General features: G+C 38.1%; 1 protein-coding gene across 1 annotated transcript in view; it reads right to left on the reverse strand.

Annotated features, from left to right (window-relative positions):
* Positions 1-21,539, reverse strand: part of LOC135104032 (myotubularin-related protein 5-like) — a 50,374-nt gene that overhangs the window by 24,845 nt on the left and 3,990 nt on the right. Inside the window, exons 2-23 of the mRNA XM_064010903.1 lie at positions 18,438-18,523; positions 14,779-14,934; positions 14,334-14,474; positions 13,521-13,634; positions 12,967-13,072; positions 12,220-12,346; positions 11,568-11,682; positions 10,867-10,980; positions 10,227-10,421; positions 9,696-9,896; positions 8,997-9,169; positions 8,454-8,559; positions 8,138-8,344; positions 7,245-7,358; positions 6,739-6,909; positions 5,986-6,069; positions 4,477-4,582; positions 3,738-3,903; positions 3,299-3,429; positions 2,754-2,863; positions 1,576-1,722; positions 208-403 (exon numbers count right to left, since the gene is read on the reverse strand). Of these exons, the coding sequence (XP_063866973.1) occupies positions 208-403; positions 1,576-1,722; positions 2,754-2,863; positions 3,299-3,429; positions 3,738-3,903; positions 4,477-4,582; positions 5,986-6,069; positions 6,739-6,909; positions 7,245-7,358; positions 8,138-8,344; positions 8,454-8,559; positions 8,997-9,169; positions 9,696-9,896; positions 10,227-10,421; positions 10,867-10,980; positions 11,568-11,682; positions 12,220-12,346; positions 12,967-13,072; positions 13,521-13,634; positions 14,334-14,474; positions 14,779-14,934; positions 18,438-18,523 (3,066 nt within the window). The remainder of the gene's footprint in view (positions 1-207; positions 404-1,575; positions 1,723-2,753; positions 2,864-3,298; positions 3,430-3,737; positions 3,904-4,476; positions 4,583-5,985; positions 6,070-6,738; positions 6,910-7,244; positions 7,359-8,137; positions 8,345-8,453; positions 8,560-8,996; positions 9,170-9,695; positions 9,897-10,226; positions 10,422-10,866; positions 10,981-11,567; positions 11,683-12,219; positions 12,347-12,966; positions 13,073-13,520; positions 13,635-14,333; positions 14,475-14,778; positions 14,935-18,437; positions 18,524-21,539) is intronic.

Raw genomic sequence — 21,539 nt, forward strand, 5'->3', positions numbered from 1 at the left:
ACAGAAACAACAGCATTACTAGACACTAGGAGTTTTCACAGTTCATAAGAGAACAAAGTCATATTTCTGATGCTGACTTGTTAACACAATGCATCTGTTACACCTTGTCTTCTATAATTGCAAATGATGCACTAAGAGGTAGTTAATCATAAAATACACAAAGCACCATACCAATCCCAAGACTACAGTAAAACAAGAGCTACCAACCATAAGGGTCAGTGGGGAGACCCTTGAAGATGAGTCTGTAGTTAGTGAGGAAGAGTGCCCCCTCAGCCGGAAGCAGAATGGGACCTCCAACATGACCACCAGTTGACTCTTCCCGGCCATCTTGCAGCAGGTAAACCCTCAAGCCCTCATACATGACCTCTTCTCCAGGCACCAGTGAGGGAAGCAGGATCTTGGGCTGCAACACAACAGTGGAAATTATCTTATGGAACCTATCCAAACACTATTAATATGAGAGGGATGGACACTGGGAAAGTCAAGACCATGCCTTTATGCTCCAGTACAATAGTGATGTTGAATGATGACTGGTATGTATTAGTTTGGAGATGAGAACAGATGCATTGAAGGATTTTGGCATTTTGAAGGGAAAGTGGAGGGTAACTGAATTAGAGTTCTGCACATAGCTGACAGAACTGTAAAAGGTAGACTAAAAGTAATGTGGGATGAAGTGATCTAGAAAGACTTTCATGATCAAAGCTTGAGAAAGGAATCTATGAGAGACTTTGCAGCCTGGAGGGTCACCATTAGGTGTGAACAAGGCTGATATAGACACATACAGAGCTTTTGAATATGATGATGGTCTGTCCATAGCTCTCTATCCTTACATTACATACACTCATTTTGTATCCTTGCCACCTTATTTATTTTTCAGTTTGGAAGTGAACTATGTCCCTTCCTGTAATACACCACTTAGTATAACAATATGTCAAGTACTATGAAGCATGTTTTTTTTCTTTTTTCTTTTTTCAGTTCTCATGTTTATGGATATCACATGATATGATGCTGATTTGTCCCTAAGTAACATGAATCATCTTGATTAATTCATCACTGGAACATTTATTTTTTGAGGATTCATCTTGAATTATTTGTTTCCTAAGATGACTTGTTCCCTAGGTAAAACCATCATCACAAACTCTTCAAAAGTGGCTAGTACAAGCCTGTACTGGCAAGGAAGCTAAAGCATAGAAGCAATATATTTTCAAAGCTTATTCATCCTTTTGGTTGTATCTCTACCTCTCATTACAGTCCACAACAGCAACTCCTTGCCCGACTCTTATAGTGAACAAGATCCACTGACTCATTGACAAAAACATCAATCAAACAAGAATTCAGTTTTCATCCTCAATGCCAGGATCATATTGAATACATGTTACTCAGCTACTTAACCTGGTGTACTTTCCAGGAATATAACCTTGCAAGTCTGAAGAATTGGAAGAGTTTGTGGCACATCCTGCTGCCATCACTGCACCCAGTAGTACATTGTAGAAGCAGACGACACATAAGCCACATAATCCAATTTTGGCATATTGTTAGGACAAAAGCACATAAGGCTTTTTTCAGCTTCCTCACCTTCACCTTCATAGCAGTCTTAGGATGAAATAGCTTATACACACTTTTCCTCACTTGTTTTAATGAACCAAGAGTCCTATGCCCTTGAAGTGCACATGCAAGACTCTCATATAATCTGTATTGCTTACTCCCATCAGTGTTTCTCTCCTGTATAGAATAAATAGGATGATCAAGTATTTTCTTACCATATGAGTGCATGTGACATTTTCCTAGCAGTGGTAGTTCATGTACTAAAAGATAAAAATAGGAAATAACTTGTTCTTGTAGTTTTGCAAGGTTAAATTGAACCAATGAATGTACATTACAGTTTCAGCCTCATGTATCTTTGTAACTAGCAGAAAAAAAAAAAAAAAAAAAAAAAAAAAAAAAAAAAAAAAAAGGGACAAATCTCTGTAGGGGGTGAATAACTCAAGGGAATAAATCTTCCTGAGATGAATACCTATGGGTGAACAAGCAAGGGCACTTCACCTGGGAACAGATTACCCTGGAACCATATTATTTCAGATGAATGACAATGGGAGGGTATGACAGATTTCTTAAGTGTTAATAACAGATTTACGAGAACTGTCCAAAACGAACACAAAAGACAATTAGGAAAAGAAATTAACAGAACTGACAAACACACAAACATATGATCAAAGAACATCATATATTCAAACACTATATGAAGGATAACAGTTCCACATAGAGGAGCCTGACTAGATAACAGACTTCACAGGCACACAAACACCCCAGCAGAGGCAGGCAGAACCCCACAGGTCAGCCCAAGCGAGTGAACGGCCTCTCTCCTGACACTCACCTGGCCATATACAACCTCTGTGTACCTGGGGTCTGGCTCGTAAGTGCCATCTACACTTTGTCTATATGCATCACGTCTGATGAATATTGTTGACTACGGGAACCAAAACCAATCAAGTTAATAATGGAGCTGAAAACTCTCACAAAGTTTAATTTCAGAGTGAGAAAAACTGCTTCAATCATTCATTCACCAAAAATATATCAAATTTTTCCGAACACAAGTCAATTTGGTAAAAATTTAGTAATCTGCATTATATTTACCAAACAAAAGGAAATGTCAAGTATGAATATAAAATGTAGGAAAACAAAACTAATCAAATCATACATTCTATATTTATCAGTTAGTCTCTTTAAATGTAATAAATAATCACAATACTCACCTTCTGAATGGGTGGCAGCCTCTTGGATTCCTTGTAGACAGCATCGAGGGTCTCCACATGCATGGCCACCACCCCAGGGATCATCTGGTGAAGTGACTTGATATGCTCCTCTGCAGGGATTAAAACACCTCATGTCACCAAACTGGGGTAATGTTAAATCTTTGTTCTCTATGAATACTGAAGACTCACTAATCTTTTGCTATTTCTTTAGTGGTTGTACTTTCAAAACTTTTGTATTCTTGCATTCACAAAAGAGATAAGATTACTGAATTTCATGATGTGATAAAAACAAAATAAAAAATATAAAAAGTAAGGCTTCCTAATTTGTAATTGCTTAATGCCTTAACAACTTATAAATATTAGTGACAGTTTCTAAATGTCTCTCACTGAAAAATCTTAAGATGTTTTCATAATTCACCACAGAATTTTAATCCAAATTTATTTAATATTCATTCTAAGTCTTTTATCAGTTTCTTTTTATCAGTAAAATCTCTCAAAATATCAATCTCCCAATAATCAAAATAACCAGTCTTGAGAAAGCTTACCTGTAACATTGCCTTCTGTGCACACCTTGTCCACAAACCTGGACACAAAGCGCACCACACTTGTCTCTCGGTCACTCTGCTCCTGGTCCTCAAAGCCTGATTCTGCATCAAGACTATCACTCTCTGCCATGCTGGAAAGTGAAACATTTGGATAAAGACTTCATCTTAACTTTCACTATCCCTTCATTCCAAACTTTATGAAAAAGCAAAGAATTTTCATTCATCATTTAAAAAAATAAAGGGGGGGGGAGTCCATTCTATGCTTTAAGAGAGGACTTCTCTAAAAGAAGTACGTATAAGAGCAGAGGATGAAACTTGAACAATCAAGAGAGATATGACTGATAAGGAGAGGTGGAGGCTTTTCTGCTATACCCACTACCTTGGGGGACACTCCCAGAGAAAGTGAAGTGTCAGGAAGATGGATAGAGGAGGAGGTCACCTGTTTGTTATGCTGTTGCTGGCATTATCTCGTTCATTGTAGGTTCGCCTGTGCACTGCTGCATTGATGTCTAGGGGTATCCTGAGGTACACCATTCTGTTGGCATAGTGAATGGCCTGCGAGTACAGCGTGGATTCCTCCTGCTCCACCAGCTCACGCTGCTTTTCTGTGAATCAGAAGTGAAAAATCTTAGACTATCTGTAGAAAAAGGGAAACCAACATGGTCAATCAGTCCTCCTCCTACTTTGTTACTATATATCATAATGCAAGATGTGCTGTCATGGACATGACAGTGTATGCCTGAGGTACAGCAGTCTAGATGATATCTGACCAATACTATATAGAATTAATATTACTTTGGGCCTTCTTGAGAACAAAGAACATCCCCTCTAATACAGTCCACCAAGCTACACTGTTACATTTCTTACTGGTCAATTCCTCCAGTTTGTGTACTTCTCTTTAGGTTTCACATCACACGACTTCCTTTTTCAATTGGCTTTCTACTTTCCAAAACATTAAATATACTTCATCCACTCACTTTCATCATTTATTCCCAGAGTCAATGTAATATAATCCAATTCACCATAACCAACAGCTGCACTCAGGCCATTTGTCATGGTAGCACTGCACAATCACCTCACTAAATTTATTATTTTTTCAGTATGTTTCAACCTCCAGACATTTTATTCAGAACATGCAAATTTCACACCTGTAAGCAGTATGGGTGTTATGAACTTACTGTTCTCTATGTTGGGCCACAATCTCATTTGCTCAGCTGCAATTTCCAGTGCTGAGGGTTCATGCGGCCGAAGGTATGATGACCTTCCATCCTTCCATTCTGAGATCTAAAGAGAATGAAAGTAAGTTGTATTCACTGAAATTTAAATATTCATAATTATCAAAACTTTGAGATGAGACAATAAATATTAACTTCTATAAACTTTCTAAAAATGACAAGTTGCTTATTATTTACATATCACTTACAATTAAAAGACAAACTCATCTTTGTATTTGTGAGATGACATCTGAGAAGAATAAAAGCTCTCCACTTCATAGTTTGAATATGTGAAGTGGCCACAATCTCAGATATTATCTCCTTTCATCTTATGCATTTAACCATCACCTCAAAGTACGCAAATCCACTTGCTGCGTCTATTATCTTTCTTACGTAATTATGTAAGAAAGAACAACCTTATCATCTAACACATGTTAATCTATATATGCTACTAAACACACTATAACAAAAAAGTGTGTACAGTAAGCACCCTTATATTCAAACAGTCAATATGGAGATTATGTTATCTGGAAGAGACCAGAATAATTTGTCCTAACTTATCTAATATTTTGTCTGGGCTCTCACCATTTTAGCCAAGCATACAACATTGTATATGCTATCTCTTTTTTCTTGGTGAGTGTGTGTTTAAGTGAACATTATTCATCCACCCATGGTCATCCAGCCTGCTGATACCCTACAGAAAGAGCTGAGCCACCAATCTCTGAGTAGAGCTGAGACCACTCATCCGCCACAGTGAGGGACAGTGAGGTCACAATCCCTTGGCTTATATCCCACACCTACTTGCTGTTGATGAACATGGGTCACACATTAAGAAGTTTGCCCATCCGCCTTGCCATGCCTGGGACTCGAACACAGGCCTTCTCAGTTGTGAGCCAAGTGCACTAACCACTTCACTACACTCTCTCTCTGTGTGTGTGTGTGTGTGTGTGTGTGTGTGTGTGTGTGTGTGTGTGTGTGTGTGTGTGGACATGAGTGTATCACTACAATATCCACAGATAGTGCACAATATATCATTAGAATATTAAGCTAAATTATAAATTGGTAACTGATTTGTATGGTACAGTATTGCATATATTTTCCAAAATATCCCTACCAATTTATACTGTAGTGTAATTCTAATGTTACACTGTATAATAACAATAATAATAACAAAGCAAAATCTGGTTTTACACAAAAAATCTATTAGAAAAAGAAAATCAGTGCAGATTCAATCTAAGAACCTAAAGCAAACATCGCCAGGGTCATGTCACTCCCTCAGGATCATTGAGGTTCCGTTTTTCCTGTATCTATGTAAACTAAATAAAACACACAAAAGAAAAGCAGGAGAGAGAGAGAGAGAGAGAGAGAGAGAGAGAGAGAGAGAGAGAGAGAGAGAGAGAGAGAGAGAGAGAGAGAGAGAGAGAGAGAGAGAGAGAGAGAGAAAATAAAAATAAAAAAATAATGTTACAATACCTTAGTTTCCAAGGCAACAGAGCGATGCATCTTGTTATCAACTTCACCCCAGGCTCCACTCTTACGTTTCTGAGACATTACAAACTGAATGGGAGTTTTTATTTGAGTCGCCATTGCCTTGGTGAGTGTTAAATGTTCTTTCTTTTTAACAGATATGTATGCACTATGTATTATTTACATACAATACATACAAGTTAATTCTGTATGATGAGTTTACTGCATTTTTTATGCCTGGAAACTGTGATGCTCACCAGCACCTATGCCTGCTTTGACTTACTGTGGGTACTGGGAAGCCATCAGTCGCTGCCAGGAATGAGACTCACATATCTTGAAAATTTGCCTATCTGGACAACCCTTGGCCAAATCGGTCTGGATAAAAAGGTGTTTACTGCATCCACCTTATGGCAATTCTCTGTACTTTTGACATTCTTATTATTGTTATATTTTGCTTTTTTGCAGGAAGAATATAATACCAAAGGTTTCCCAGTTCCCAATCCTCCTCCCTTTGGTCACTTATTACAACCAGCAGGAAATATTGCCATGTATCTTATGCTCCGTTTCTTGAATCAAGTTACAAAGGTAACCTCCCCAGATAGCTGAGCACAAAGTCTTCAGCAAAGAGATTCATATATTCCTATCAATTAAAGAAGTTATCAGAATATAGTAACATTTAATTAAAATAATTCAACTTACTACCTATAATAGTTATACTCAACCAATTAGTATTAAGCACAGTGATACCTCAATGCTTACATCTTTGGGGTTGAGGGGACTGAGGCTGGGGTCTTTCATTACAGGAGCATCTGAGGTGATTGCCTTGCTGGTCTGCTGGGAGCGATCTTGGTACAGGCTCTTGATCTCTCTTTGTACATCCTGGTAGAATGATGCCTCCCAGAACTGCTGATTGCTCCAAACACTGTGATCCTGAAAGGGAAAGACATCAAATTTATGTAAATGGTAGTGGCAATGGAAGTGTAGTGGCATGAGAGAGACATGGAGAGCTGCACAAGTGATGAGTGAAAGCAAGCTGTTTTCAGCAAAATGTTAAAACTTTTCTATGTGTGAGAAGAGATATGCAGAAACCCCCATAGCTTAGATGAGGTCAGGTAAATCAAGAATGATCTATCTATATATTTACCAAGCCATCAATCCCGCACAGTGACCCAGACAAAGCAGCACACACTCGAAGCTTCCATCACAGGATGAACAGATGATGGTAAGAATATAGATTGAATGACTTGCAAAACTTCAACTCTTACCTGTATGCAAGTGTAGGCAAACTGTATGACTCCAGTGCAAAGTTTCCGACAAAAAGCTGATGAGAGAGGGAGCAGGGCAGCAGCCACACCATATTCATCCAGGGGTGAGTCATCCTGAAGACAGAAAAAAAAAAAAAAAAAAAAAAATCAGGTGAGAAAAGTGCTTCTCAGTACACTTCAATACTGTTAATAGATGAAGACCTTAGCAGATGTATGGGATCACGAAAATAGTGAATTAGATTTTTATATCCAAAGTGAAAACAAACAATCAAATTATTAAAGAAGCAATACATTCTGGTCATGGAGCATTGTCACTGAACTAGATTTGATATATCCTGATGTAATATCAAATGAATGTAAACAAGAAAGAAATCATACACCTGCCCCAGCTTCAGCTAAGGTAGATAAGTGACATGGCCATCTACTCAAGAGCTGAAAGGATTAGGTGTCAAAGTGGACCACATTTTCGTGGTCACATTTAAACAAGACATCTTGAGCATTTCTCTCATGGTCATCTGCTGTCAAGTCTTTGAGGATTTCACACAAGGAAGCATGACATAAAAAATACTGACAATAATTACAACAGGTTGTTTTTGTAAAATAATAATAGCAACCAGTCTTCTTCCCCACTGATACCTATATTTCAAAACAACCTTCTCCTTCACATGAAGACTTGAATTCCATTGCCTTATATTCCATACATAAATAGGGTTGACTGAATCCAGGATAGAGTATGCATGGAATATTAAGATATAAAAAAAAAAAAAATAAAATAAAAAAAAAAAAATAAAATAAATAATAATAATAATAATAATAGCAGATAAGGGAATCCTGCAAATTCGACACATACACACACAGCCATACAATCCATAACATCTAACACAGTGGCTTACCTGCAGGGCACAGTTCATGAGTCGCACCACAAGGTCAAACTGCTGGTGTTCTAACACTGCTCTGTTACCTTGGACATGGTGGCTCAGCTCAGTGCACAAAGCAAGCCGAGCTGCTTTGCTCTTTAGTGCACGCAGCACAGCAGGGAATGTTTTTCTGGCATCACTGATCTTGTTCTCAAATATACAGTTCACACAGTTTCTCATTACCTGGAAGAGAGTTAATGCAATTATTTGAGAAGGCTACAGCATCAATGGATTCTTTTCCCTGCATTTTATAGGAGTTCTTATTCCATATAACTAAGAGCAGGAGACTTACTTCTAGTCTTCTTGCAGAGCTGGATACTATTCCTCTGCCAGACTGTAAACTGGAAATGTGGGGACCCATAGGTACTATTCTTGGTTGACCTGCCTTCTGGGGAAGTCTGTGAAAAGAAGTAATAGTTGACAAGGATACAACTTACTTGAGGATCTTTTAATTTATGTGGGTATTTACTGCCTAAGCCACACATATAATAAAGCACCACTATTGCAATTATACCAAACATAATTGTAAATCTTCACAGCTGATCTTGTTTGAGTGCATTAACAAGCAGACTCTCTCCTCTAGATTAAAGTTTAGCAAATGTGGAGAGAGAGAGAGAGAGAGAGAGAGAGAGAGAGAGAGAGAGAGAGAGAGAGAGAGAGAGAGAGAGAGAGAGAGAGAGAGAGAGAGAGAGAGAGAGAGAGAGAGAGAGAGAGAGAGAGAGAGAGAGAGAGAGAGAGAGAGAGAGAAACTCAGTCTAGCTACAAAACAAACACCTAACTGCTTGTCTGCTTTTCCCTATCCATTCTAGTTCTAGAGGCAACAAAACAAACTCACTTCATTTTCTTGGATGTGCCTTCATCAATGATGCTCTGGACCTGCTGGGAGTCAATGTGGGGGAAGACTGGCTGGTGGATGCGAGTAAAGGAACCCTCTGTGGGCTTCGGGATCTTGGGAACAAACGGCTGTGGGTTTGGGTTTTCGTTGTTGTACAGCTGTTGAGCAAGTTCCTGTGGACATTAATGTTAAGGTAAGAGAGAGTATATTCATGATTGTGAGAATAAAAATCAATGGAAAAGAAACTTACTAACTGAAATGAGTTATGCAACTTACTAACTGAAATGAGTTATGCAGGAGTACTGAAAGAAAGATAAATCAATGGAAAAGAACTTTACTAGCTGAATTGAGTTATGCAGGAGTATAAAAAATAACAAATAAATAAATATGGACTATCTATGATGAAGAAACTTACTAAATGAAGTGAGTTAAACAGGGAATTGTACACAACACGCTATAAAGTTCAGACGACATTTTGATGCCTACCAAATGAAAATTCCTTGCCTCTACACATTTACTACCTTGAATCAAGGAGTTTCTCCTATGTATTTCTCCATTTAAGTTTCTTTTTTCTATCTGGCAGAGGATCAAGTTTGTCATTCCACACAGCTGGTATTAAGTTGTATACAATATGGCATTATGGATACCAATGATATAAAACAAAAACACCATTTCTAAACTTCTCCCCAGATGCCTCACCTGAATATTTTCCAGCATCTTTCGACTGTCGTGTTGTTCCTGCCGCAGCTGGTCCCCAATGTTTGCATAAACGTCATCCCACAGGTCACACACTCGCCAGGGTGGACCACGCTCCGTGACAAATGTTGTGAAAAACATGCAGTCCAGGAGCTTACCCACATACTCATTGTCCACCATTCCGCGGTTGCCAAGAAAAGATGCCTGTAAAACACATTCATAAATAACTCGTCTGTGTTATGTACATAGCAGATTGCAGTTTCTCAATACAGCCAACCCATCCTATATATACAACTGAGGAAGGAAAAGAAAAGTCTCCCTTACTTCTTAGGGGAGTAAATTTCCTGTAAAGGGCATTTACATGTATAAAGTTACACTCACAAACATTCTCTCACATCTTACCCTTGAGGAGTTTAGGCTTCAAATTAATATCACAAAAATTTAATTGATTTTGTTAGTCCACTACATTTTTATTTGCACAAGCCTGATATGGAAACTTATGTGGTTTAAGATAATACCTGTGTTGTACGTTACCTTGTGGAAAGTGATGACTGGCTTGGAGTGTATCCTAATGATGGTGAGACAGGAACGGTAACCCTGTAGCAGTTCAGCAAACATCCTCATGAACACTGCCCTAATCTCTTTGTCTACCATGACGTGTGGGGTGGCTCTGATGCCAGCACTCGAGGGGAAGGCATTATCTGCAGTACTGAGGTCAGGATGCAGCACCTGAGGAAATTAAGCCGAATGTAAATCTGGAACATTTAACTGTTGGTAAATCTGATACATTTAACTGTTGGGAAAAAACATCATATAAAAGCAATCCAATTACTATACAATTAGTCTTTCTTATGAAAAGAATCTTAATTACTGTAATGTAAGTGCAGCTACATATTCTGCCAGCATCAATGTGACACAGAATCTCACACATCAAGATTTTGCCAATCAGTAATCTTCTATGATTTAGAAATTATGAATCTAGCTGTAGAACATAATTTCAATACTAATACTGAGAGAGAGGACATCTAAACTAATCCTTACTCCTTAAAAAAAAAAAAAAAAAAAAAATAATACAAAGTAGTCTGAAAACATCTCATTCCTTCCTTGCATATAAACTGAAACTTCCTGGCATACTTCAAGACTGGAGGAACACACAAAGACAATCAAGCAATACCTTCGACAGTGCATTATGAGTCTGTGACCAGAAAGGCTCTGGCAGCAAGGACAGTGTGAGACTCTCAGGCACACGAATGGAGCCTCCATCCAGATCTGCCACAATGACATCCATCTGTTGAGAGAGAGAGAGAGAGAGAGAGAGAGAGAGAGAGAGAGAGAGAGAGAGAGAGAGAGAGAGAGAGAGAGAGAGAGAGAGAGAGAGAGAGAGAGAGAGAGAGAGAGAGAGAGAGAGAGAGAGAGAGAGAGAGAATCTTACATTAGAACCTCACCCCTTGTCTTTTTTCAGTCTACTTATTAATACTAAACTTTCTGGTCCCAAGTATTTTCAGAATCGCTGTCTCTACATGGTCAAAGCACTACTTCCAGCACATTCTCATGGCTTTCATTCACTCATTCTTGTCTCACTCTCACTTTCCTTTCAGTAAAGTATACTCAAACAGCAACACCCATTCAACCCTTTCTGTGCTTTCAAAATGTCCTGACATTGTATTTTATTAATTTCCTTGAATGTCCTCCAATTACCAATACATTCCCTTACAGTAAAGCAATTCATTATAACTGTATAAAGGCATCATAATTTTCCTTCAGAAGCAGTCAAGATATTTTTAAAAGTAGAGGAATTCAACAGAGATGTCAAAAGTAATTTCAATTTTCTATCACAAGCAAAGCCAGGTTATGAATATATATGGAGTGACTCACCAACTCAGCAATATCATTTTGGTGTGATGAGTGGACTCCCATGATGAAGGGAGTGGGGGTGGAGAGGACCTCAACCAATGAGGCAGGAAGGATTGGAATGTAAACATGAGAGTATCTGAAAGTAGATGAACTTACTTGTAGTATAATCCAAATTTGTGTGTTCTACATCACAAAATTAATTTGCACTTATATACAGTACACACACACACACACACACACACACACACACACACACAAAATTTTAGATGTGATGATGCTGCACTATCACACCACCAGATGTGAGGAGAACACACACACACACACACACACACACACACACACACACACACACACACACACACACACACAGTTTTAGATGTGATGGCACTGCACCACCACACTGCCAAATGCGAGGACAAACACACACACACACACACACACACACACACACACACACACACACACACACACACACACACACACACACACAGTTTTAGATGGGATGGCACTGCACTCCTGCACTGCAGAACCACACTGTGGACATGATGACAAAACACACACACTCACACAGGTCTAGTCTGTAAGGCTGGAATAAATAACTTTTTTTTCCAGCATTTTCAATAGTTATGTGATCCTCAAGTTAAGTGCTATGCCCTCTAAAGGATATACTTACTTAAAGGGGTAAAGGAGAGCTTCTAGAGCATGACAAGATTCTGTTAGTCTGCAATAAGACTGACTGTGGAGGAGAATCTTATGCTCAGTTAAGGCAGCACAGAAGATCACCATCACATTCTTGATACCTGAGCAAGACAATCATAAAGACCAATACAGTTAGAGGAACACTGAGTAACAAATACATTAAAGAATAAAATTAATTTGATTTTGTGACAATGAATGTGTAAAATAAATAAATACTACCTACTATACATAACAGTCTGTAAATGTTCAGATAAGAATATCAAATACAAATATAAGGTACTGCAAAATAATACAATGACCTTGCAAAACAAATTAGTTCCCAGAGTTCATTTGTTTCAATGTTTGTTTATCATAGCATCTAATCTTCCTGCCTGCCCCTTCATTAAAATCATGGTTGTCATCTTTCATTTCAAAATTTGAATGAAAATAATGTCAGCAAAAGAAGGTAATTTTTCTGAAAAAAATTCACTCTACTGGAACTAGAAATATATTTTGAAGATAAGTTCTGCAGTTTTTCATGTTATCCACTAACTGCACACAATGTTATCTACAAATGTCATCATCAAATCAGTTCTACAGTTTCTTACTGCGTCATTCACTTACTTTTTACTGCTTAGACACCGTCCTTCTTTACTCATGAACAACACATAAGTTTTACTACACAAGGATCCATTACATTCAACATTGCTCTGAAGGCCTAATCAATAAAAAAGACACTCACCAAGCTGATTGAAGAGACTGAGAACTGTGGTGTTGGTGACAGGGATGCTGGGGGAGGCTGGGGGTTGAAGGGCTTGTCTGTCTCCTGCACCGATGCTGAACCGAACCTGGAAGTGTGTGGAATTCAGAGTGAAGACCAGATTAGCTGAAACATTATTCTCTATCACTATCTGAGATGTCCCACATTTAGATGAAGAAATAAATAAAGAATTAAGGGATTGTAACAATAAGACATTTTGCACCGCCCACACTAGACAATGCTCCCAGAATACAAGTGTAAGCAAACTCCCTTTTTCATGACTTGGTTTGAGTTCAGCTTCTGATTTGTCTAGATAATGAAGCAAAAATGCTTCATTATCTAGACAAACCTAAACCTAAAGAGTTATTTTACCTAATTCTCAGTTTCTGTTTTATGTTCATTACAGAGGGCTGTTCAAAAGCACTGTGAAAGGTTATCTCCACAAAGTTATCATGACTAAAGTTTCATTTCATTCATAAGTGTTCAGGTAATCATAGCTTTGTATTCGAGTAAAGGATACAAGAGTTGAGGCTTACCTGCAGTCCTCCTGGAGGGGACACCTGTACGTAGCCCACCATGTTTCCAATGAGTGTCTCCATGCTCACCCCAAGTCCCTCCATATAAACTGTGTACACAATGCCCATACAATTCTGGAATAAAAGAAAGAAGTAGTTTTTTTTCCTAATAAAAAATAGCTAGTGTGTTACTGATGATTTTCTTAAGTATGAATCTATCCCTCTATCTATTCCTGAGAAACACCCTCCTTCTTCCACTTAAAAAAAAATCACAAACACTAAAACTGGTCATTAACACTCTTTCTTTCCACAAGGAAACTAACACAATCACTTCATTTCTAAGAATGCTTTGCTACTCATCACTTGCTGAGTTATGTCTCACAACAACACTCTTCGTGCTGTTGCTTTTAGTGCTGTTCTTGCCATTATACATGTACTTTTCCAGTATTTGTGAATACATTGGTTTACATAATGATACAGCAAATCCTTGATATAGTGAATCCTGATGAAATGAATATTGGATACAATAAACACTGTAAATCCATTGAACAAACTTTGCATTTAACAAAATCTGATTAGTTATAATAAGCCCATAGAGATCATTACAGATACACAACTAATAATCACTAAATGCAGCAGAAAATTCATGTCCCCTGCCTTAAAATATATATTACCTAATGACTTCCTTCATATAATGGTATAAATTTGTTAAAAGATCTCTTGCTATAATGACCATCAGAGAGACATTTTGGACATAACGCCCGAGGGCTTAACATGCTTCAAAATACTACACCTAATACTGGGATAGGAGCACACATAAAATGAAACACTCACTCTAAAGGTTTCGAAGTAGTTGAGTCGTGAGATGAGAACGAGGCACTTGGGGGCGTACATGATGGAGTGGTGGGTGATGATGGGCACTGGGGGCACCACACCCCGCATCCCACTGTTGCCCAGCTCCAGCCCATCATCTTCCTGAGAAAGGAATCACCACATTTCAGTCTCAAAGTATATTCCATATTAATCTGCAGTCTAAAGTAAGATAAATGTCAAAGTTTACCAAATAATAATCTTTTCCCAGCAATCTCTGGATATTACATGGTGAACACTTATATATCTCATTATGAAAATGTGATTAAGCAACTATTATGAATCCAAATTAAGGTTATCTTATGTATTTCTATTAACTCTTTATCAAATCCAAAACAAAAATCTACTAGCTCCAATAAAAACTTTTAAAACATTATGATGCAAAGATTTTGTCTTTTGATCCATTTACCTCATCTGTGGGCTTGCTGGGAGTGATGGAGACAGCCTCATTGAAACACAGCACTGCACAGTAGTGGCGGTTGGCATCTATGTCTGTCAGCACTGACACAAAAAATTTTGGCTCCTGGCGGTCTGTTGATAGTGCCCAACCTTGTGGTTGACAGAACTGTCAAAGGAAGAGGAAAGTATTGATACAAAATAATAAAACAGATTTCAAGGATAGGTTCATTCATAAATACATGCAATATACTGCATGTATATTCAAACATTCTGCCACAGGGTTCTTGTAAATATCAAGAGCTTTCAATGGATTTTTCTTTCCTTTTTATATGATTCTGAAACTTGCCTACAGCTATCAGACAGATTTTAAAGATTTGTTAACTGCTACTCTAAAAAATTAGAAGAAAGGTAAATGTAGTATTTCATTCACTTCTCCATGTTCTTTTCAACATATTCCAGTTTTCTCCAATGTTTAGTTTTCACTAAACACACTACACATAAAGTCAGATTGCCCAATATACAAAAAACATCACTTGTGCAGCCAGTCACTGAACACCATGTATGAGGCAAAATAACACACATGGCCAAGCACCATTCCTTGAATCTGGCATACACTGTTTATCACACATGGCCAAGTACCATTCCTTGAATCTGGCATGACACTGTTTATCATCTTTTCTTGTATTTACTTTTAAACCTCTTAATACAGTTACAGCACCAATTTACCAGTAAGTTACAACCCAGTGTTTTCTTTAGTCTATACAATATTATCAGCTTATCTTTAATTTTGTACATCTTGAACCTAGAGCACCTGTAGGGTTTTGCTTTGGATGCTGAGATGGGTGGCCTGTGCACTAACTTCTTGAAGGGTTGGACAGCCAGCCCCGAAGGTGGTTATATAGACAAGATTTTTAAGTGATATTCATAGAGGCTCATGCTAGTCCTCATGCTCCTTGATACACTTGTTACCGATGATAAGATTAATACCATCACAAAGCTGATCTGGGACTGTTCAGCAACTACAGAAATAAATCGTAACTTTCTGACAGAACTCCTACCTCACAGTTCACTTCACAATCACAAAAAAAGGCCACTTTCTAGTAGGACTCTTATCTCACAGCTTACTTCAAGTAGGTGATTACTTGACCATCATTCATAGATTTGGTTATTAATCTGATCATGAGTACCTAACTGTGAGCTTGTACACTTCCCTAGCAGCTCTTCCTGAAGTGCTAGGGAGTCTGGATCACTATTGGCTTTCTCAGACTTTTACCATTATGAGACTTTGATCTCAGTAAATCTTTAAGCTTTATGGAAGTTTCATTTAATATGTCAAGGTTTTACTGAACTTTCAGTGAATGTGTATGAAAATTAATTCATAAGATCTAATGCAAAACTAAACAAAAATCTCTGTATGGTCAATTTCATACTCGTATATCTAGTTATCTGTCCTGGCCATTGACAGCAGGAGTCTATGATGTAAACCAGTCAGAGAATCATGTGTGCCTGTTCACAGAGCAAGGTCATGGTGAATCTATCTCTAAGTTGCCTGGTGCACAAACAGTACTACACTGGTGGGTGTCATGGGCAGCCACAGCACCATTCAGACCCACTCAGCTGTTGATACTCATCTGACTATACATTCCTCATCACTAAATCTACAATGCTACCACTCAGTCCTGCTCTTTACTGCATTGCTTCTGCACATGTAAATCTGCACTGAGGCCTTCCTCACTGATTGCTCTGTTCTCAGCCATTGTGCAGAAGAAAACAATAAGCCAACAAAAGAGAAGGACCATTCTGTGCCAGTACACCAACTATGCATTAAACAAGGAAGGCATTCTTGCTATTTCTTTTTGCAATTATCATTATATTCTGTTTATATAAATCACTTCAGTGTAGTTTTTGATATGTAATAAATGAAGACTGAGTAACAGCTGTCAATGTGACCAGTAGACAAACATAAACAAGTTCAATTGAATGGGTCTGGCTGATGCAGTGACTGGCTGCAGCACCTGGCAGGGAAGCACCCACCACCTTGGCCACAGATTCACCATGACCATGCCATCTGAGAGCAAGTGACACCTGTTCACTGATAGTTGCCAGATAGTTAAATATACCAAGAGGGCAGTGTTTTCTCTGAACTACTCTACACCTTCCCAATGCTGCACTTCTCTCCACATTACAATTAGCAGTACCTTTTAGTGGCACAGTGGGTTTTGTTGTCAATAGCAGTGTCATAATACAAAAAATGAGCTCGTGCATCTGCAGTCTTGATTGTCTGTTTATACAAGTCTTTCATGTGATGAAACAGAGCTTTTCATAGTGGCAGACAGCAGCCTGTGTGCACAGCTGGTGCTGCTGTCACCACCAAACACTTGCAGCAGATATTTAAAACAGTAGCACCAAACAAACTACTGGAAATTATGCTCACATAAATCCTGTCCAAATTAATGTTGAGGACCAAATTATAGACTGCCAGATTTGTGACAGGTGAATTGTACCAGAGAACAGTTTAATACAGGTGGCCAGGAAGTGCCTGGGCTGAGGCCTGCAGCATAGACCTCAGCTGAATATAAAATGTCAGAGAGGAATCTATATTGTCACATACATACAAGCAGCCTGTTTATTTTTATTCATTTAATTTTTAATCATTGTGTTGCACCATTACAGTGCTATCATGGAGCCACTCTCAAACACAAATTTGTTAACTATGAGATCCAGTAAGTTTTGATAAGCTTGGGGATATGCTGGCTGACACATGAACACTGGGGAATCTAGCACACATACAGCAACAGTCACATGGGTCCAGTTACTGGGCTGGGCCATTTTCAGCAAGAATTGCACATTTCCACCCATCCCTGCTTGTCCTGCTGCACCATGAAACAAATGACCACTATGAAACAAGTGATGCATGCCTGCTGCCTCATGGTAACAATTTCTTACGGTGCATAATCCTTCCCAGAAGAAAAGCTATTTAATGCAGTCCTTTCTGATTATTTATAGTAATGTTCTCACTCGTCTTCACTGAGCCACTTGCTGTGATTATTATTGTTATTTTCCTTCTTCTTGTTATCAGTCACTTTTCATCACATCTTGGGACTTTCTCCAATTTTATTTTCACTTTTGGTTTTCAAACACTTCACTTATAATTTGTCACTTTATATGATATACACAAGCTTTCCTGCACTTCACTTTCACTTCTTCACTATGTGTGATACACTATTGCTTTCTTTCACTACTGTTGGAAACATGCTGATTCCCACAAAATATTAATGCACTCCAGTTTGACACATATCTGTTTTTCATACACTTCACTAACACTTCTTTGGATATCAAACACAATTTGTACAAGAATTTTTCCTTTTCTGTATATACTGTACTGATTTTCTTTAATGTATGCATGATGTGAACAGAAATAACAACAGGTGTCAAGAACAGCAGTATTTTGGATTTGGCACAGAACTCATAAATTGCAAATCTTGAAGGACGCCAAACTCACAAGACGACACCAATACGGAACATGGAATTATCACAAAACATGATGTCTCTTCAATCAATCACATCAGTTTAAACACAAATTATTTACTCAACGGGCAGTGAACTACAAGAGCAATATGAATTTTGGTATTCTTTCCCTAGAAACACAAACACACTGGGAATACTGACCAGCTCCAGTCCCTCTGTGAAAGGTGTGTCTGGCCAGTCTCGCTCTGGAAATCGCTGAATGATTTTACCAGAGCCAATTCCATTACCTGTTAAAAAAAAGATCTGCATTAGAAACAAGAAGAATGCATCATCTAATCAATTGCTAGGTTATTCTTTAACACAAAGTTTGTTGCATTGATGTAGTAATATGTGTAGTAGTGTTATGAAATCAAGACTGTTAAAGTAAAATATAGTTACATTTCTATTTTTGCTTTGAGGTCATTATTTCCATGCATTGCCAATAATCAGTGTAAGACATCTGATTTTGTTTGTGTTTACCTTCCTCATGTGAGCATCAAACAATATACAGCACCCTAACTAAGCCCTCCATTTGCCTTTATTAATCTCTCTACTCTATCTTTACATTGTTACAAGGAACTGGTCAACATCATCTACTAACAGGCCAATTAAAAAAATATATATATATAGCAGTGCCTGTAAAAGTGCTAAAGTAAATATACAATCTGACTACAAACCGTTCTACTATTCATCTTTCATTTTAGAACCCATGTCCTTCCCAAAATAATCCTTCATAAAACATCATCCTTCCAACGTTTTCCTCAAGACCGGTGACACAAACACTCAAAGGGCCCATGATGTGTGTGTGTGTGTGTGTGTGTGTGTGTGAACAGTGAGGTTAAGCAGTGTATATGTAAGGTCTACAAGGTCAAATCAAATAAGGAAAAGGAAATATATGTATACTGTATAAATGTTGTGTGGTGAAGATGGAGAAATCCTGAGATAGCTTGGGCATATGGAGGAAATGGGTGAGTGTGTGATAAGGATTACTTGGGTGGGAGAGAAGTTGTGAGGTGTAAGATGACACTAGTAATATGAGAGAATGAAGCTGCAGTGTATATGAAAAAACAAAAAAAAGTATAAAAATCCAAACTTAATAACTTAGATACTGGGCAGAAAAACTAAGTGGTTTGAGAAGCTGTGGGGTGTAAAACAACTCCAATAATATGAGAGGATAAGACTGCAGCGCATATAAAAAAGAGAGAAAACATAAAACTCCGAACTTAATAACTTGGATAGCAGGCAGAAAATCTTGAGAACAGCTCAGCAAGCCTCAAATACCAACAAGTACATGAAAAATAAACAGTGTATGTATCAGGGTCGATCATGAGATTATTATGGTCAGTGACACCAGTATGTGCAACGAATAAAAATTAGCGCAATAATCTTCGTATAATCAGGTCTGTGAAACTTCAACCCCTACCAGCAGTCCTCATCAGAGAACAGCACAAGCACAACTCCATAACACTGTACTTCCCATCACAATCAATCATCACAGGACATCAGAGCACTCCATCATGTCACATACATAAGTGCTTGTTGAAATGCTTCTAAACCTCAACTAAAAAGACATTATGAGTCTCTTTATGGGATAACCTAAGGGTAGTATAAGCCTGAGCTCCAATCCCTATCAGGACAAAAGCTGCTATAAAGCCTTTTTGTCATGCACTGCAGCTCTCACTGTCACCAACCCTCATCAGTATTCAGCGTTGCTATGGGGTTACCTAAGCACTCCCTATATAGGTGTGCTGCATGTGGTTTGTAGAATACATAAGAAATAACAGTAAAAAGTAATTAAAAAATAAACTCAATGATATAACTGTAAATATAAACTAAATTTTGTAGCTACATGGATAGTAAACCTTCATAGTAATGATGCTTCTTAGTTGTGCTACATATGTGTTACATATGTGTTAGATACCTCTGCTCCTGCTTATTTTGTTTGTTTATTTTCTTTTACAATGGTGAACAAATGCACAGAATAATACCACATTACATGCAGTAGGATGGGTTTTTGAAGTGTTCACAGAAAAGTCTCAAGCTGAGTGAAGGAACTAGCTCCTTGAGGTATCACTCCAATGTCCCATCATACCTTGTGCAATGCACACCCACTCGAGCCACAGCAAACAGTGCAAGTGCCACAGCTCTTTCAGTCAGGTGCATCTATACATTCCTCAAGTACTGAGAGGGGCTGCAGGAGTCAATTATCTTTGGTAAAACTCTAAATGCATATTCAATGCTGATATTTTGTTGTAATAGAATCTCAGTACATGCCCTATTATTACCTACAATGTGTGATATGTATACATCTATAAAAAAAAATTGGTGTCAAAACACTATCCCTGCGGGTCTCAATTCAAGATCACAATGGTATATTTTCCATTTATAAATTTCTATAGTTATGAATAAAATCATTTTGTTGTTCTGAAGACAGATGTTGTGATTACAAAAGTTGTAAACAGTATGTTTGAAGATCTGACCTAGCAACATGTCATGCTAATGAAAATTTAAATAACTGTCACAAAAACTCAGAAAGGGAACAGAGAGAGAGAGAGAGAGAGAGAGAGAGAGAGAGAGAGAGAGAGAGAGAGAGAGAGAGAGAGAGAGAGAGAGAGAGAGAGAGAGAGAGAGAGAGAGAGAGAGAGAGAGAGAGAGAGAGAGTTTAGGATTGAAAGGTTCATGGATGGAGGAATAAGACTGGAATACAAGCAAAGAGTGACTTAGCACTGAGTGATAAATAGTGGAATGTGAATGGAGATACAAGTGCTGAAGAGGTTTCTAAGACTCAGTTTTATTGGGGTTGACAGAAGGGAATGACAAAGATGAGAGTGGTGAAACTGGGAAGGAAATGGGGGAACGGATAATAAAGAATGAAAGTGAGACAAGTGGGAAATATGTGGTGGTACACACACACACACACACACACACACACACACACACACACACACACACACACACACACACACACACACACACACACACACACACACACACAAATAAATAAATAAACAAATAAATAAATAAACAAATAAATAAATAAAAATTGAAGAAGTAAACTTAACAAATAAGACGACAGCAAGAATGAACAGGACTATGACAGAAATATTAAAGTATGGAAGAGAATCTGCCAATGTACCTTCACACAAGATCCATGTATACAATATGAGACAGTCTGGGGAGAGAATCTACACTACCAAAGGACAGGTCATCACCATCCCTGTCTACTAGAGGAAGAATATCAATCACAGAATTATGGGGGTATGT

Source organism: Scylla paramamosain, chromosome 10 (assembly GCF_035594125.1).
Source record: "Scylla paramamosain isolate STU-SP2022 chromosome 10, ASM3559412v1, whole genome shotgun sequence".
Taxonomy (NCBI): Eukaryota; Metazoa; Arthropoda; class Malacostraca; order Decapoda; family Portunidae; genus Scylla; species Scylla paramamosain.